This window comes from Pantherophis guttatus, chromosome 1, assembly GCF_059756535.1.
Source record: "Pantherophis guttatus breed Tessera chromosome 1, ASM5975653v1, whole genome shotgun sequence".
Classification (NCBI taxonomy): Eukaryota; Metazoa; Chordata; class Lepidosauria; order Squamata; family Colubridae; genus Pantherophis; species Pantherophis guttatus.
Window position 1 is genome coordinate 278,185,918 of NC_142063.1, and position 16,860 is coordinate 278,202,777.

The window sequence follows — 16,860 nt, forward strand, 5'->3', positions numbered from 1 at the left end:
TCTCCTCCCTGGAAATAGGGACGATGTGAGGAGGACCCCCTGGGTCCGGCGCCTGCTCGAAAGGGCTGCTGGGGCGGGTAAGGCGTGTACCTGCGTTCCTGGCGCTGGTATGTTGATGGGAGGATCTTTCTCTTGTCCTTCCCTTCAATCAATAGGGGTTCCAGCGGGGCCCCGAACAGATCTGGTGCTTTATATGGGGAAGCCGCCAACTTCCACTTGACTTTGAAGTCGGCTTTCCATGGCCGAAGCCAGAATAGCCTCCTAGCCGTAAGAGTTGAGGCCAGCGCCCTTGAGGCGAACTTGGCTGAGTTCAGGGAGCTGTCGGCCGTGTATTCGGTGGCAGCTATTATCTTATTTAGATCTTGATGCAATCTAGTGTCCTCCGGTGGGAGTCTGTCCTGCAGATGACGGAGCCAAATGAGCGAGGCTCTATTGAAGAAAGAAGAGGCTGTCGCGGATCTGATTGCCCAGCCAACAGCCTGGTGCGCCTTGCGGAAGGCCCATTCCATCCTCTTCTCCTCCGCCTTGAGTGTGTCTAGCGGGTCAGTGGAGATCAAGGAACTGGAGGCTAATGCTGCCACCGGCTGGTCTACTGAAGGGAGCACCAGGAGGTCCTCCAACTCTGGGGCAGAACAGTAGAGTTTCTTATCGAGGTTGCTGGGTGTTGCCAGGGAGGCCGGCTGCACCCAGGGGTTCTGAATCACGTCTGTAAACAGCTGCGGGCACGGGATGTAGTCCTTCTGCGGCTTTGACGACTTGAAAAGGGCGTCGTGAGGGCCTGCTGTTGACGTGGAGGGTGTTGTGACATCTCCTGGCACTCCAAGGTTGGTTGTGAGTCGTGCCTTGTGGAGGAGCGATTTGAATAGGGCCGGGCGGAAGAGGCCTGTAAAGGCCGGGGTGTCAGGTGCTAGGCCCTCATCCTCCGATAGCTCCATTTCCTCTGGGCCCTCCTCCGCTTGGTCTGATTCGTCTGATGACGAGTCCTGGCCTCGTTCTGGGATGGGATGGGGCTGGGGCTGGAATGGCCGTGGCTGGCCCGGTGCTGTCTGAGCGGGCGCCTGGGCCGCCTGCTGCATTGTTGCCGTGAAAAAGGATGACAGGACCGCTGAGAACATGGCCTGGAAGTCTACTGGGGGTGCCAAACCCGGTCCGCCCTGACCTTGTGGGTCTGCCCTTGCCGGTGTGGCACTTGCGTCTCTAGCCTGGCGATGCTGGATTGTTGCAGGGGAGGTTGAAGCTTCCAGCCCGGGACCTGGTGTTGTGCGGGACGGCCCAACCCCCTCCGGGGTTATAGGAGTAGCTGTGATTTCGGTCACAGACGTAAGCCCCCGTTCCGCCTCTCTTGGGGAGATGGGGGTGAGCTCCCCAGGTGCAGGATCCCTGGGTGGGATTCCTGAAGACGCCTTGTGCGCCCTCTCCCACTGTCGCTCTAGGGCGTTGTGTCTCCTCAGGGCGTCCCTATCTTGGAAAGGAAGGGAGCCTTCAGAGGCCGCTCTGCTAGCCGAGCTCACGTGCCTCTTTTTTGACTTCTTCTTCCCCCTTCTTTCGCTTATACGTGGTGGGCTTAATTCCAGTTCCATGTCTGACGATGGGGGGGAGCGAGACATGGCTGAGGCGGCTGGCGAATAGTGGTAACGACCTTGCCCAAGGCCTCTTGTTTGACGCCCCTTCCCGCAGTGGAGGAGGGGGTGGTGCAGGTCTGCAGCTGGCTCCCTGATTGGGAAGGGAGGCGCAAGCTGAGAAACGATGCCCAAAATGGCGGCCCGAAGGTCCACCAATATGGCGCTGCCCCACGTGGCAGGCTTGGCAGCGGGCTTACAATGGCGGCCCGAGGGTCCGGCCAGACGCCGCGCAGTCCCCTAACGAGGGGTTGTTCTGTAGTGCGGGGGGGAGCTTGTCTCTCTCTTCAGCGTTTGTCCCGCCTCGCGCCCTTGCGCCGATGCCGCTCCGCAAGGCTCAGCCTTGTATGAGGCTTCGGCTCCTCGCCGCGTGGGCGGCCGGCGCTTCCGGCTCCGCCGGCCAGCTGATGAGCGCGCCGCCTTTGATTGAGGGCTCCGGCGTGGGGGCGATTGAAGCCCCCTTGCCGGCTGGAGCAGGCGTGGATCGGTCCGGGAGCTCCGCCGGCCAGCTGATGAGCGCGCCGCCGCTTAACGAGGGCTCCGGCGTGGGGCGCTTAGCCTTGAAGCCCCTTGCCGGCTGGAGCAGGCGCAGAACAATCCGTAGCTCCGCCGGCCAGCTGAGGGGCGCGCCGCCGCTGATCGAGGGCTCTGGCGTGTGGGCGATGGTTTTGAAGCCCCTGCCGGCTGAGGCCCCTGGCAGCTGGAACGGCTGGGGGCTGGCGAGCGAGCGTGTGAGCGCTCTGCTCCACTCCCCCCTCCTATAGACAAGGTCTTTCAGCGTAAACGTGCAACAGAAAGAAACGCAAAAGGGGAGCTATTCAAAAATAAAGAAAATTCCTAGGCGCTCAAAGGAAAGGAGAAAGCCTTGAAATTAGAATTTTAAGGAAGAAAGAACCCCCACAGAACAATACCTTAGAAATCTGTGGAGCTCCAAAAATCACTACAGTGTTTGCCAGCAACTGAGTGAAGACTGGGGGATCATGGGACCAGAGGCGTGGCTTGGGAGCCGGAAAGGGGAACAAAAGCCTTTTGTTTTCACTCAGTTGTTTGCCAAGCACTGAAGGATTAACCCATGCATGGATAGTGGGAGCAGCGCACAGGAAAATAAAACTGATAGAATTACAGTTTTTTAATTTAATTTTCTTGAACCAGTCAATCAATCAATATAACATAATACAGGTAGTCCTTGACTTACAACAGTTCATTTAGTGGGAAATTCAGATTCACTTAACAACCACGTTACTAACTTAACAAATGCAATAATTCACTTACTAAGTGAGGCAAGAAAAGTCGTAAAATGGGCAAACTCACTTAACAAATGTTTCACTTACCAATATAAATTTTGGGCTCAATTGTGATTGTAACTTGAGGACTATCTGTACCATATCCAGTAGGTGTTTAACTAGATAGATACTGTAGATAGATAGATAGATAGATAGATAGATAGATAGATAGATAGATAGATAGATAGATAGATAGATAGATAGATAGAGTGAGTACAAATTTCAGACAGGATATGAGCCAGAGTGATTTGTTGTATTGATTGACATTGACTCTAAAAGTCTCATGCAATAAATTCAAAGTATACTTTTCATAATATACAAAACAAATGGAATAGTTAATTCAGCTGATAGTAATGATACCAAATACATTAAGGAAATACTTTACCACAAATTTAAAGGGGATTTGAAACATATTTATTTCTAAATTCCACTAATTGCAAGAAATGAGATTGCAGTGTGGCATTGTAATCCTATGTGTGTTGTAATAAATGCTGTTGAATTAAATAGAATTTAACTCCCGCTAGGTTTCTCTCTTTCTTTTCTGAGGAAGTCTCACTTATACTTAAGCAGAGACATATATTATTATTCTACTTTTGGGCTGAATCTGTATTTGCCAGCTTTTGTGCAAATTTTGTGTGCTTTGTTTTTAACACCAATTTGATCTATTGGAAATAACAATCTTTAATTTTTGCTTTGAAAAAAATTGCAGATCAAGCTGTCTTGAACCCCATCTTTCTATTGGTTCTCTTTTTCTTTTTCTGATTGGTTAATAATTTTAATATGATCTAATTCTTTGCTTGGTTTACATAACCTGTTAAAATGTTGTGTGATTTATAAACAAATCTAATAAACAAACAAACAAACAAACATAAATAAATAAATAAATAAATAAATAAAAACATGACTTAAGACAATAATAATAATAATGCTAAAAAAAACAAACCATGGTCTACCTTGGCATGTAAAATCAGTCAGCATGACATAGTATAAGCAGGATGCTTCAATAGTCTATTGCTACAAGTATTAATATATTATTAGAAGTCAAAGAAGAAAGCATGCAGTTATACTTAACTCTGCATATATATTTTAACCAATGTATCTCCTATTAAAATATTTCCAAAGTTCACCTTCATAGCTTTTAATCATAAGACAGACAAATACTGTTTTTTTGCAAGAGCGTTCAAAATTCAGTCAAATCCTGAGGAAATTACTTCTCTCAAGCCTGTGCATGTTGATCTGGGGAGTAAAAATCCTTTTAAAATCATTAAAATTTGTTTACTTCAGGATCCAGTTCTGCAGTTGTTGCACTCAGTAAATATGTATTTGTGCTATTCAGAGAAAGATGTATTAAGAAACCCTCAGACATAGCTCAGCTATTATATCTTTCTGCACAAAAAACTCCAAGGAATCCCTGTGGCTAGTAAACAGACAGTCTGTTGGTTCTGCATTAGATTAGATTGATTTCTCCTTCTCCAAACCCACCTATTTCTCCCCCCCCCCCGGATCGCAGGGCATTGGAGCAGCGCTAGATTGATTGCGTCATATAATCCATCCCCTTTGGCCGCCACTCAATTTTTCTTGATAAAATACAAGTCTATTGCCTCTCCATGAGCAACAACAGCACATCCATCACAGAGAGAAGGTGAATAACGCCATTTCCATCAATACCTGTAGTTCTTACAGACGCAGCAGATGAAATGGAAGTGGGGGAGCAGATATGGTTCTGCTGTAAAAACACTTTGGAAAAATGGGGAAAGTGTAGCACAACCATGGCAATTACTAGAATTAACTGTGTTAATGCAATTGGGTGATTGCCTGTGCTAAATGGGAATCACAGTGGAACTGTGTCAGACTTGTTGGGAGTTATCTATGGACTGTTTGGGGCCTGATGGGCTATAATTGCAGATAAATGCCACTTACCTCTGAATGAAGTATGTCCATCATTAATTATTGGAGCTGCACAATACTTCAGTCTCTCTCTCTCTCTCTCCCCTTCCCTCTCTCTTCCTTCCACCTCCTCTCCTTAAAGTAGCTGCATCTTTTCCTGGGCAACTTGGGAAAAGATGCATTTGGATACAAGTATTTGCACCAGTGCTATGTGTGCACTCCCACACATTCCAAAGAACATTTTGCCTTTCAAATTCAAAGAGCTGCCCAGCTTTATTAGTTACTTTTATTTGTCAGTACATAATCGAAAAGCCTTTCCTTTGAGAAATAGATTTATCAAAGTTCACAGCATTTAATCAAACACTCTCCTCTCTTTCTTTTAACTATCTTAGTCAACTCTAAAATTAAAATTAAAAACTTAGTCAACTTTTAACTATCTTTACTTAATTATGTAAAGTAGAAAAATAGTTGCCAACTTTTTCTTAGATTTTTTAATAGAAAAAGAATGTACTCAATTGAATGCAGAAGACAGGGTCACAACATTGTTTGGCAAGCATTTCACCCACAGAAAGCCTCAGCATTTGAGTTTCAGTTGACTTTTTAAATCTAAGGACATAATATATTTCTTGAATTTTCATAAGTGGATAGATATGAATGTCAGATTGGATCCAACAACAAAACCCCCATCTGTTCAATTATAAGCTAGTTTTTAGATGTGGAAAAGTCAATGATGACAGCATAAAAAAGCTGTACTGGACCCAGTTTAAAAATGACATATAGTCCATCTTTTTGTTACAACAGCACCATTTTAAAACATGAATGTAATGGCAAATGTAATTGTTCATATTCTCTAGCATATCCAAATATATCTGTGTCATAAGACATATTAGATAATCAAAATACTACAGTAATACCACTAATAATACAATATCCTACTTTTCTGCCAGTAGAATCTATGATTATTATATCTGCATCACATATCAATTTATCACTTCCAATTAACAGGGTATTGTATGCCAGGGTTATAATGGTGATGGGAAGCATTTTAGTGGATCACAGATTGTTACAGGCACTTACAGGATTTGCTTCCTAGTATGGCAACTGTAAACATTGTCGTATAATAATGTATTTTGAAGTAAGCTAATTTATAAGATTGATATCCTGTTTTGTTGTGGTTTAGAACCTCCAAAGCATTGAAATCAATACTACACGGTAGAGAATTAAAAATATTTTATTTGTATGAACTGTTTAGAAAAGATTAATGCAGTTCTACTGCAAAGCTGCATAAATAAGTGCATACATCATTTCAGAATTGTTTTCTCATAAAATTATTTTTTTCAGTATCACACCTATTAATTTTTTACACAATTGTTACATATGCATAAAATTTGGTTTTTCCCCCCTACATAATGATAGTGCTGTAAATGTAATAAATAATGTTCTCAAACTTTTGGTATAAGGAAAAATCAATATTATATAAAAATGCAGACTGACTGTAATGTGTAACTATTTTTTTCTTTCTCTTTTTAATGGTGCTTCAGAAATTCATGATGAAGGTAAGCTTGAAAACAATTATTTCAGTTCATCCCAATAAGCTTCTGTATACATACTATGTTATAACAACCTTATACATACACATCCCTAATAGATAAGGAATAATATCTTAATTTATGATGTAGAGACACTTTACAAGATTTACAAGGTCATTTATACTTAAGATTTACAAGATCATTTGCACTTAAGAGAAGTCTCTGAACAATATATTTATATAGCAACAAGAACAAAAAAGATTATGTTTAATAACAGTATAGCAATTTATTTTAGACTGACTATGCCTTAAAGATATTTTAAACTCATCAAAGTCAACAAAACATATATTTAACTCAAGATGGGATGTCAGCCCTATAAGATAGACCACACTAAGAAACAGACACCCTGTAGATCTAAAGCTGTTCTTATTGGAACAGCTACAGAATCCTGCATATCTTAATGTACTTCCCTTCTTCTCTCTTTTATCTTCATGTGAATTAGCTGAGGGTCTGTCTGAGGCATTTTTGTAAATTACTGTCTTGGGCTGGGCTCAGGTCTCATTTAGCTGATTGTTGTCCTGGTAACAGTTCTTCCCTCTGACCTTCAAGGCTGTTCTCTATGTTCACTACCTGTGATTATAACTGATATAAGTGTTTCAACAGTGAAGACATGAAATGGTGAACATGATTTTCGATTTCACAAATGTGCATCATGTACCAAAACTTTGGGAAATATGACAAACTGCACATGAATGCAAATTTGTTGAACAAGAAATCTTATATCAATTATGAATTAGATCATGCCGTATATTCTCACCTAAGGAAGATTAATCTAGATATGAGTTATTTTGTCCCATATTATTCTGATTCTGGATGAACATTGGTTGAAGCATGTTTCCCTTACCAATGTTATAACTTCACTTAAACCAAGTGTTTCTTGTCAAGATCTTTAAAAAAAGACTTTAAAACTGAGCTTTTTCAAAGAGAATTTAGATAAGATACGCCATTGACATGCCTATTAGTATTGATTTTGATCATAGGGTTTGAGATTTTAATATATTGGTATAATTATTCTGTTTCTGTATTGCACATTGCCAAGAGACCATGTTTATAAAGACAGCAAATAAATACATAGTGGGTGGCATTTAGTTTCTTGCTTTTCTATTTGATCAGGGATCCTATGTAACTAATAATAGTTAAAATGCAGACTATGAAATAGAAGTTAAAAAACAAATTATGCAGAAAATAGTTATAAATATAAAAGTCAAGAAGAGTGGGATCTAGATGTAATTCTGAGGAAACATTCTGACCATTTAATGGACACTACAAAAAAAAACTCATTTACATTGGCTCAGTAAACTACGGTAATACAGAAAGATTTCATAAATAGGTTTATAGTTTAGATAGTTTGAAGTTGTTCAAATAGTCATCCTAATTTGTTGAAGACTTTAAGATGAATAGCTAACACTTTAAATTATCCCCACTAAGCAACTAGTAATCAGCATAGATTTAAAAATATATTCATCTTATGATTTTTGGAGTGAGAATTACTTGTAGTATGTTTAAAACATGTTAAGACTGTATATATAAATGGTATATATGTGGTGGTTTTTGTTTTAACGTGTTCATGAAAACTGCATCTGGGTCTAAAGATTAGAAGAATGCTGTTATAATTCCCCTGAAAAAAGAGGGAATAAAAAAACTATAGGAGGATTCCTGTTTACTGTACATGGGAAGTTTGGTAGACGTCTGATTGAAAGAAAATGAGGAACACCAGTAAGCTAAATTGGGGCAGAGTAGGGCAAATTTTTGCTATTCAGTACATATGAGAAATCCATGAACCATGAGAAGGGAAATTTATTGTACATTTATTAAGAAAAAGTGTCTGACACAATAAATAGGCTTGAATAGAATGTTTTGTGCAAACTTGTACTGAAGGTTGATTGTGAATGCAGCAAGAGTAGTATATGATGAAAAAAAAATCAGGAGTGAGAATAAATGAAACAGGTTTGTTTTTTTGCTCAGCAGAGAACCTCTTTAGATATTCTGCAACAGGCTATTCAGCTTTTACAGAACATTGCTTTTATTGGTTATTAAGTACTGTCAGTCAGGATTAAAATACCCATTTGCCGTACTATTTCCAAAAAGGGCTGGATTTCTGCCTCCACCTACCCTAGACTATGATGGAGACTGTAAAGAGATTGCTGATGATCATATTTGGAGCTCTGGTTGCCATTCCAATGTATAATGAGACATTCCAATGTCTCATTGTTGAGACAGCTCTATGGTTTGGTCACTGATATTGTCAGTGAGAATGTAAACATTGGACAAATTGTTTTTTTAAACTGAAAGAAACAGCTTTATGCCAACATGTTACTAATTGTTCTTTTAATTCACATAGACTGCGCAAGGTGGTGGTCATAGAACGCTCCTCTACGGACATGCAATATTACTGCGCCATTCTTACAGTGGCATGGTATGTATAACCTTATCCACAGTATATGTAGTGTTGGTATGTTTCTCTTTTATGTATCAGGATCAGTATAGTTCAACACTAGGCTTAGATTATGGCTGCATTTCAACTTTATACATGTTTTGGATACTTTATTTGTTTAATATTTATTCAATATGATATTGAATAGATTGCCTCCAAAATGCATGTTCATTTTGCCTGAATGCTGTATTTTCACTGTCTGTGTACCTCATCTAAAATGTAGAGTTTTGGTAGCTAGTTTGGTAAATCTATTTTTCATCTTTCAATATTTTCCAAGCTCCAAATATCTCATTTATTTATAATATTTCATTTTTGGAATGTTGAAGTGTGATGATAAGAAATACAGACATTTTATGGAAGAGCATCTTACCTTACAGCTGTTTATGTTTAATTTTAGTTAATGCTTATGCTGTAAAAATGTATACACCGGGAGAGGGAGAGAGAGGGAGGGAGAGGGAGGGAGGGAGGGAGAGAGGGGGGAGAGGGAGAGAGTCTATATGTCTCTCTGTGTATTTGTGTTTGTGTGTGTATTTAAAATTTTGCAGCTGATTATATGTGATCGTATGTGAGTTCCCTGCATAGAATGGTGGAATATAAATAGAAATTTATAATATAAATTTAAATAGTTATTTAAAACACTCACTTGTTTCTTTCTTTTTCTTAGTATCTGTGTTGTCTTTCCACATCACGAACATCAATGGATAAATTGGCTTTTGATGTAGGTTTGCAAGAAGATACCACAGGTGACTACTTTGCGGGGAAAAAAAAGCCTGCATTTTTATTTTTATGGCACTTTTGAGATTTACTAGTTTATATTTCTGACAGAAGTCCAGCTTTTTGTTTACTGTTGGTAGAGTTGGCATTCTAATGGGTTGCTTGATTGTATACATCCTGAGGCAGTGCTGGTTGACTCTCAGAGAAAGAGGTAGGTCACAGAATGGCCATTTTCTATTCCACTCTTGAAGAGAGCTCCATATTACATTCATCCATGGTAGCGATATCATTGGATTGTACTGTACACTGCACACTGTATACATAGAATAGAATAGAATAGAATAGAATAGAATAGAATAGAATAGAATAGAATAGAATAGAATAGAATAGAATAGAATAGAATAACAGAGTTGGAAGGAACCTTGGAGGTCTTCTAGTCAGGGCCGGATTTTCCTATAGGCTAACTAGGCTTCAACCTAGGGCCTCAAGATCCAGAGGGGCCTACACAGTGTGGGATTCTGGGTGTTCTAGGTGGCTCCGCCGAACCCTTTGTTAAATTGCTGGCTCCTCCGCACCACTATTTATTGCCAATAAATAGTGGTGGGCGAGGGGCGGGGGAGCCAGCAATTTAACAAAGGGTTCGGTGTTTTTTTTTGTAATTTTATTGGCCCCCGGAGCTTCAGCAGAGGCTAATTGGCCTCCCGGCTCTCAGCTGATTTGTCGTGTTGTGGTTCGGAGGAATATATAGGGGAAATTATTTGGTTTATTATTATTGGTAAATATAATTAATGGATTTGTAAGAAATTGGATTGCATGGAAATAATTGGAATATTCATGTTCATATTGATTAATATACAAAAAAGGTAGTTATATAACTAATCGATTTATATTAAAATGTTGAATTTATATTAAACAACTGTATTACATAATTACATAATTAACCAATGTGAGGATGGATATAAAAATAGATGACAATGGGAAGGGGTATAATATAGAATAGAAGGGAAAAATTGAATTTGATTAAGATTAGAGATGAGGATGAGGGTAATATTGGTTTTTTACAAAAATAGATGAGGAATAAATATGGCAAAAAGGAAATATAGAAATTGTAAATTTAATTGAAATGACTAAACGCTGTTTAAATTTGTGAACCGGCCAAATACTCTGTTCAAAGAAAATACATTGTATGTTTGTATGTGTGTTTCTAATTATTGTTATTTATTCATATTTGTTCTCTTTTATTCTTTAAAGTTTAACAATTCATTCTTTATCTTAATATCTTTATATTTGTTTGGGGTTGGCTTTCTTCCCTTTCATCTTTTTTATTGTATAGCAATCTTTCTCCTCAAACCTACCACCTCTCTTTTCTTTCCTTCTTACTTTCTCTTCCTCCCCCTCTTCTTCTCCTCCCTACTTCCTCTTCCTTTCTCCTTCTCCTCCTCTCTTCCTCCCTCTCTCTCCTACTCTAATTTCCCTTCCCTTCCTTCATCCCTCTCTATTGCTGTATCCTTTTATGCATATGGACTACTCAGAGGGCTGAAAAAGTTATTTCTGACTGGTCCTTGCACTTTTGACCAGTCCTCGAACTTACGACTGTCCTCACATTTTACGTTTTTGCCCTATCTTGTCACCATGGTGAAGAAAAGCAGTTGTGAAATGAGTGACATGGTTGTTAAGAAAGCTGCACGGGCATAAATGTGAGGATGGTCATAAGTGTGAGGACCGGTCAAAAGTGCGAGGCCCAGTCAGAAATGACTTTTTTCAGCCCTCTGGGTAGTCCTTTTGTGCATATGGACTACTCAGAGAGCTGAAAAAGTTATTTCTGACTGGTCCTCGCACTTTTGACCAGTCCTCGAACTTACGACTGTCCTCACATTTTACGTTTTTGCCCTATCTTGTCACCATGGTGAAGAGAAGCAGTTGTGAAATGAGTGACATGGTTGTTAAGAAAGCTGCACGGGCATAAATGTGAGGATGGTCGTAAGTGTGAGGACCGGTCAAAAGTGCGAGGCCCAGTCAGAAATGACTTTTTTCAGCCCTCTGAAAAAAGTCTATGCACATAGCCACGCCCACCCGGTCACATGACGAGCTACCCACGCCTACACAGTCACATGATTGCCAAGCCACACCCCCAACTAAGCCACGCCCACATAACCTGTTGTTAAAAAATTGAATCCCACCACTGGTGAAAGGGCCTCATAAGTGGAATAGCCTAGGGCCTCTTTCAATCTAAATCCGGCCCTGCTTCTAGTCCTTAAAAACTTCCAGTGTTGGAGCATTCACAACTTCTGGAGGCAAGTTGTTCCACTGATTAATTGTTCTAACTGTCCAGAAATTTCTCCTTAGTTCTAAGTTGCTTCTCTCCTTGATCAGTTTCCACCCGTTGCTTCTTGTCCTGCCCTCAGGTGCTTTGGAGAATAGCTTGACTCCCTCTTCTTTGTGGCAGCCCCTGAGATATTGGAACACTGCTATCATGTCTCCCCTAGTCCCTTCTTTTCATTAAAGAATTTCAAAGTACGCATTGAAAAGAAAACTGAGCTGATTTCTGTGCAAATCTACATGTGGGTGCTAATTTTCTTTTACCACCCTCCCTCTCTAAAGGTGTGCTGTGGGGATAAAATGGCATTACACTCCTATTTCCAATTCATCCAATATTTTTTGGTGTACCATACCTTCTTATTTTATCTGCCCAGTCTGCTGGCACATATCTGGGGTGAAGAGCAGGATGACAAAGATTTGATTTTCTATAAAATCAAAATTAGGATTATAAATATTTTCAAGATTATACCTGTGTGTTAGAACAGGGAAAACTAAATGTCCCTTGTAGTTATATTTTAACGGCAACATTTTAAAACATATATTTATAGAGTCAGTGTGGTGTAGTGGTTAAGATGCTGAACTAGAAGTAGAGAGATGGAGTTTTGATTGTTCCTTAGATAACTAAATCCATCTGGGTAATCTTGGGGTAGTCACTCCTTCTCAGCTGAAAGCAACTTTAAGCTTTGTGACAAGCCAACTGATAAACAAAACTCTTTGTCCGTTCATACACTGATAGTTTCACTATAAGAACTAGATTAGCCCAGTGCAAAAACAAGCAGACCATGCAACTCTCTGGGACAAATGCAGAAACAACAGCATTTATCAATGTCAGTTGCAAGGTTATTTCTTGCTTTTTTTTCTTTCTTTCTGCAGAAGCAGTCTTGTAGGCTGATATCACACTTATATCTCTCTGTAACTGATGTGGACCATTATCAATTGTAGAATACAGGGTTCAACAGTTGAAGTATATGAATAAACTTGGCCTGATATTCATGTCATTTATTGTGTTTTGAAATTTTTAAAAGAACTTTGGCCCAAAGCAAAAAATACAATGGAATGTTAACAGATGAAACTTACCTAAAGGGAGTTCTGATAATAATTCTGGATCTGTACAGAATTAACTTCACATCTAATTCACGAAGTTGACTGATTTGGGGAACTGTGTGGTTTTTCATTGTTTTATTTAAAACTATAGCACATCTGCTTCTCTTTTGGAATATTGTGACCTTGCGGAGCCTATGGGTGATCTGTTTTCTACCAGAGGAAGCTCTTGCATCATCATATCATCTTCTCCCCCCTTTTCCTAAGAGTTCTCCTTTCTTGATTTCCCCCCCCAATGTTTACAATATATTTCCTTCTCTTATTAATATGTTGCTGTAACATGGAACTATGGTTACAGCTACCGGGAAAGTTGCTAATGGACTATCTTTTCATCATCATTGTATGCAAGAAGCTTTAAAAAGAAGGAAGTGTAACTTTAAAGCCAGACATATTCCCTTCATAGTAGCTACATGGCTTGTTTTGCATAATACCAAATATACTGTATGCATATACTGAAAACAGGGATGTTGCTGCAATTTATTTTAATAATTTTAAAGAATGATAGAATAACATTCTATTATTGGTTAGCCAGTGTGAAAACTAATTGGTAGTGATATTTGTAGCATATTAAGTTAGGAAAAATAAAGATAATAACAGTGAGTGATTAGGAAGTGGGACCTTATGTGGAAGCATCTTAAGACAAAGCAGTGGTGTTTTAGCCTAGACTGCTAGTATTTCATTGTTGTAGATTATTATTATTAAGCCAATGGTTATATTCACAGTTCTAGATGCAAAATAAAATGATATGTTTCCATGTAGGAGAAGCCTGCTGGTGGACTATACATCCTGCTTCCAAACAGCGTTCAGAAGGAGAAAAAGTGCGTGTTGGGGATGATCTCATCCTTGTCAGTGTCTCTTCAGAAAGATACTTGGTGAGAGATGAAGAAGAGAGTATACTATTATTTAATAAAACTTTAAAAAGTGAAAAAGTGACTATGAATTTTAAAATAAGTTTAAAGTATAAAAAAGTTAGCTGTAGGAAATTAAAATGAATATTAATGTGTAATTTTAAATACATATGTTTTCCTGAGTGCTGCTCCCACTATCCATAGCTGGGTTCTTCTTCAGGATTTGACAGGAACTGAATGGCTGGTGGTCGCAGCGCCCAGAAAAAGGATGTTCAGGTAAGACAACGTCTGTTTCCCCGAAAATAAGACCCTGTCTTACATTTTTTTGAGCCCCGAAATAAGTGCTTGGGCTTATCTTCAGACATGTCTTATTACTTTGGGGCATGTGGAGCAAGATGGGGCTCCTCCAGCTCTGTCTCCCTAACCCTAACCAGAGGAAATGGCGGGGACTGGCTTGCATGTGTTTAAATATTTTCGGGGAGGGCTTATTTTAGCGCATGCACTCAAAAGCCCAATTGGGCTTATTATCAGGGGATGTCTTATTCTAGGGGAAACAGAGTATATATATTTATCTCATTATTGTTTAGCAATGACAGTCCTTTCACTCCTCCTCGTCATTATGTGAGACTATCAGATACACTTGGGAACTTCTAGTACAGTATACTTACTGTATTTTGAGAAATATTGTGTTTTAAATAGAATTTGAGAGATATTAAAGTTCTTCCAGGCCAGAAGATGTGAGGTCTTTTTTGTTCCTGTAGGTCATCACAGGAGCAAGGTGAAATCAAGACTATCTGATAGACTTCTTCTATGAGAGTAGATATTTATATCATTTCTTTTCAAAATGGAATAAATGCTTAGGCAATAAAAATAGTATTAATAAAAATAGCTGTAGAAGTTGAACATTTTTGTAAATAGATTTCTTGTTATACAGAAATCTAGGCTAATAGCAAATATAAATGAAGTTATAAATGAGTCAGTTCTATGTCCACTCTCAAAAAGGTTCTTCCTGTATCCATTTGTTTATATCTATTATGATTCAGATACAAATATTGCTTTGGGTACAGGGTGATTGGGAAGATGCTCCAGGTTTGATTTGTAACTCCAGGTTGCAGGTATTGCTGAGGAAAAGGAAGGTATTCAGATAGAATGGTTTAGCTTTCCATGACAGCTGTGACTCATTGATCTTCAGTGTGTATTCCCCCATTTCTAATCTAATGATTGGTATTTAGGGCAGCTTTTTGCAAGCAAAAAAGCTTTTTGTATTTTTGTATAGGTAATCCTTGACTTACAACAGTTCATTTAGTGACCATTCAAAGTTACAATGGCACTGAAAAAAGTGACTTACTACTATTTTTCACACTTACAACTGTTGCAGCATCCCCATGGTCACAAGAGGCTGGGCGAGGCTAAGCGCCCCTCGATGTGAGTGACATCAAGTTGGCCATGACCACCCAGCCACGCCCACCCAGCTGGCCATTAGGGCAGAGAACCAGTTGTTAAATTATGTGAAGCCCACCATTGGGAACAACTTACTTGCCCAAGCAGTTAGAGAATTCAGAAATGCCTTCTAGTGATCTGAAGAATTTCAGCAATATGATTTGGGCTGTTTGGGGAAATGGTCCCATCCCATTTAAAGGTGGAACTAGGTACACTTTGGTTCTACATGCTTTCAGCTCCCACCTATTTTTGTTGCTCTGTTGAAAATTAGTTAGTGTACAATATTGTATTAAAATTATGAATGGAATAATAATAATAATAATAATAATAATAATAATAATAATAATAATAATAATAATAATAATAATAATAATAATAATGTAAACAGAACAGAAGTAAAATAACAGAACCCATAAAAATAATGAAAAGTAACACAATGAATATACATCAGTATGATAACCATACATCAATACATCAATATGATAATTTTTCCTCTGATTATGATACAAAAAAGTAGTAATAATTTTTTTCCATCCAGAGGTACTCTAGCTAGAAAAAAAGAAGGCTATTTTATTGCTAATAATTTTCTGGTGCACAAGTAGCAAGGAAAATCACAAGATTAACAAAACAGAAAAGTATAATATCTGAAAGAAAATATTTAGTCATAGCTTTGAAAACAAAACTTATTTTTAAAGTTATTATTTGAAATGTAACCATTAATTACAACACATTTTTAGTAATTTTACTAGACCAATTATTTAGAAATGATAAATGAGACAACATTTGCGTAGTAATATTTATTATGTTTTAGTTTATAAAACTGTAACACTTGTTAAGATAGATATCATATTAATAAAGTTGTATATTAGTTGACTATTCTAAAATAGAAAATACAGCATACTTCAGGGTAAGTAACTATTTTCACTTTACTAACTAAAGTAAATGAATTATTTCCATTTCTAAATAATATAAGTGGCTTTGTTTCAATGTTATAACAAGCTGTACTTTTTTTTAACAAGTAATAATGGCTGGGATTGTACATACATTCAATCAAAACCACAAAAACTATTTGCAGATTAGCAACACTCCACCATTTTTGTTGTAGTTGCTATTCTACACTGACAATTTCTCCATTCTGAATTTCAGGGAAAGATTGTTAAATACTTTTGAAATGGACAAGGGAATTTGGAGGGTGCTTACAGTATAATTAACTTGCTTTGAATTAATTCTGGCTCATTCATCTTATCTGCTGTAGTGTTTTTTTACTGCTAATTCTTATCTGGTCTAGAGCTACTGAAATTCTGAATATTACTTGGGAGATGAGAAACTTGAACAGGTCGGACTTCAACTGATATTTCATAGAACATAGTGCTATACATTTGGCTAATCCAGCTAATTTAATTTTTGCAAAGACTACTAAAATATGTAACAAATGTGTAACTGCAGGGTGATTGTTATGTATTGTTATGTTAGTCTAATGACAGACTTTTCCTTTATTCGATTTCTGTATCCAATGATTGCAGCATTTATCTTATGGCAACAGCAGCTTGCGTGTGGATGCAGCTTTCCAGCAAACACTTTGGAGTGTTGCCCCAATCAGTTCCGGAAGTGAAGTAGCTCAAGGTA

General features: G+C 38.6%; 1 protein-coding gene across 1 annotated transcript in view; it reads left to right on the top strand.

Annotated features, from left to right (window-relative positions):
- The window catches only part of RYR2 (ryanodine receptor 2), a 279,138-nt gene that overhangs the window by 93,181 nt on the left and 169,097 nt on the right, over window positions 1-16,860 (top strand). The window contains exons 5-9 of the mRNA XM_060692369.2: window positions 6,331-6,345; window positions 8,720-8,794; window positions 9,477-9,555; window positions 13,706-13,818; window positions 16,758-16,857. Coding sequence (XP_060548352.1) covers window positions 6,331-6,345; window positions 8,720-8,794; window positions 9,477-9,555; window positions 13,706-13,818; window positions 16,758-16,857 — 382 coding nt within the window. The remainder of the gene's footprint in view (window positions 1-6,330; window positions 6,346-8,719; window positions 8,795-9,476; window positions 9,556-13,705; window positions 13,819-16,757; window positions 16,858-16,860) is intronic.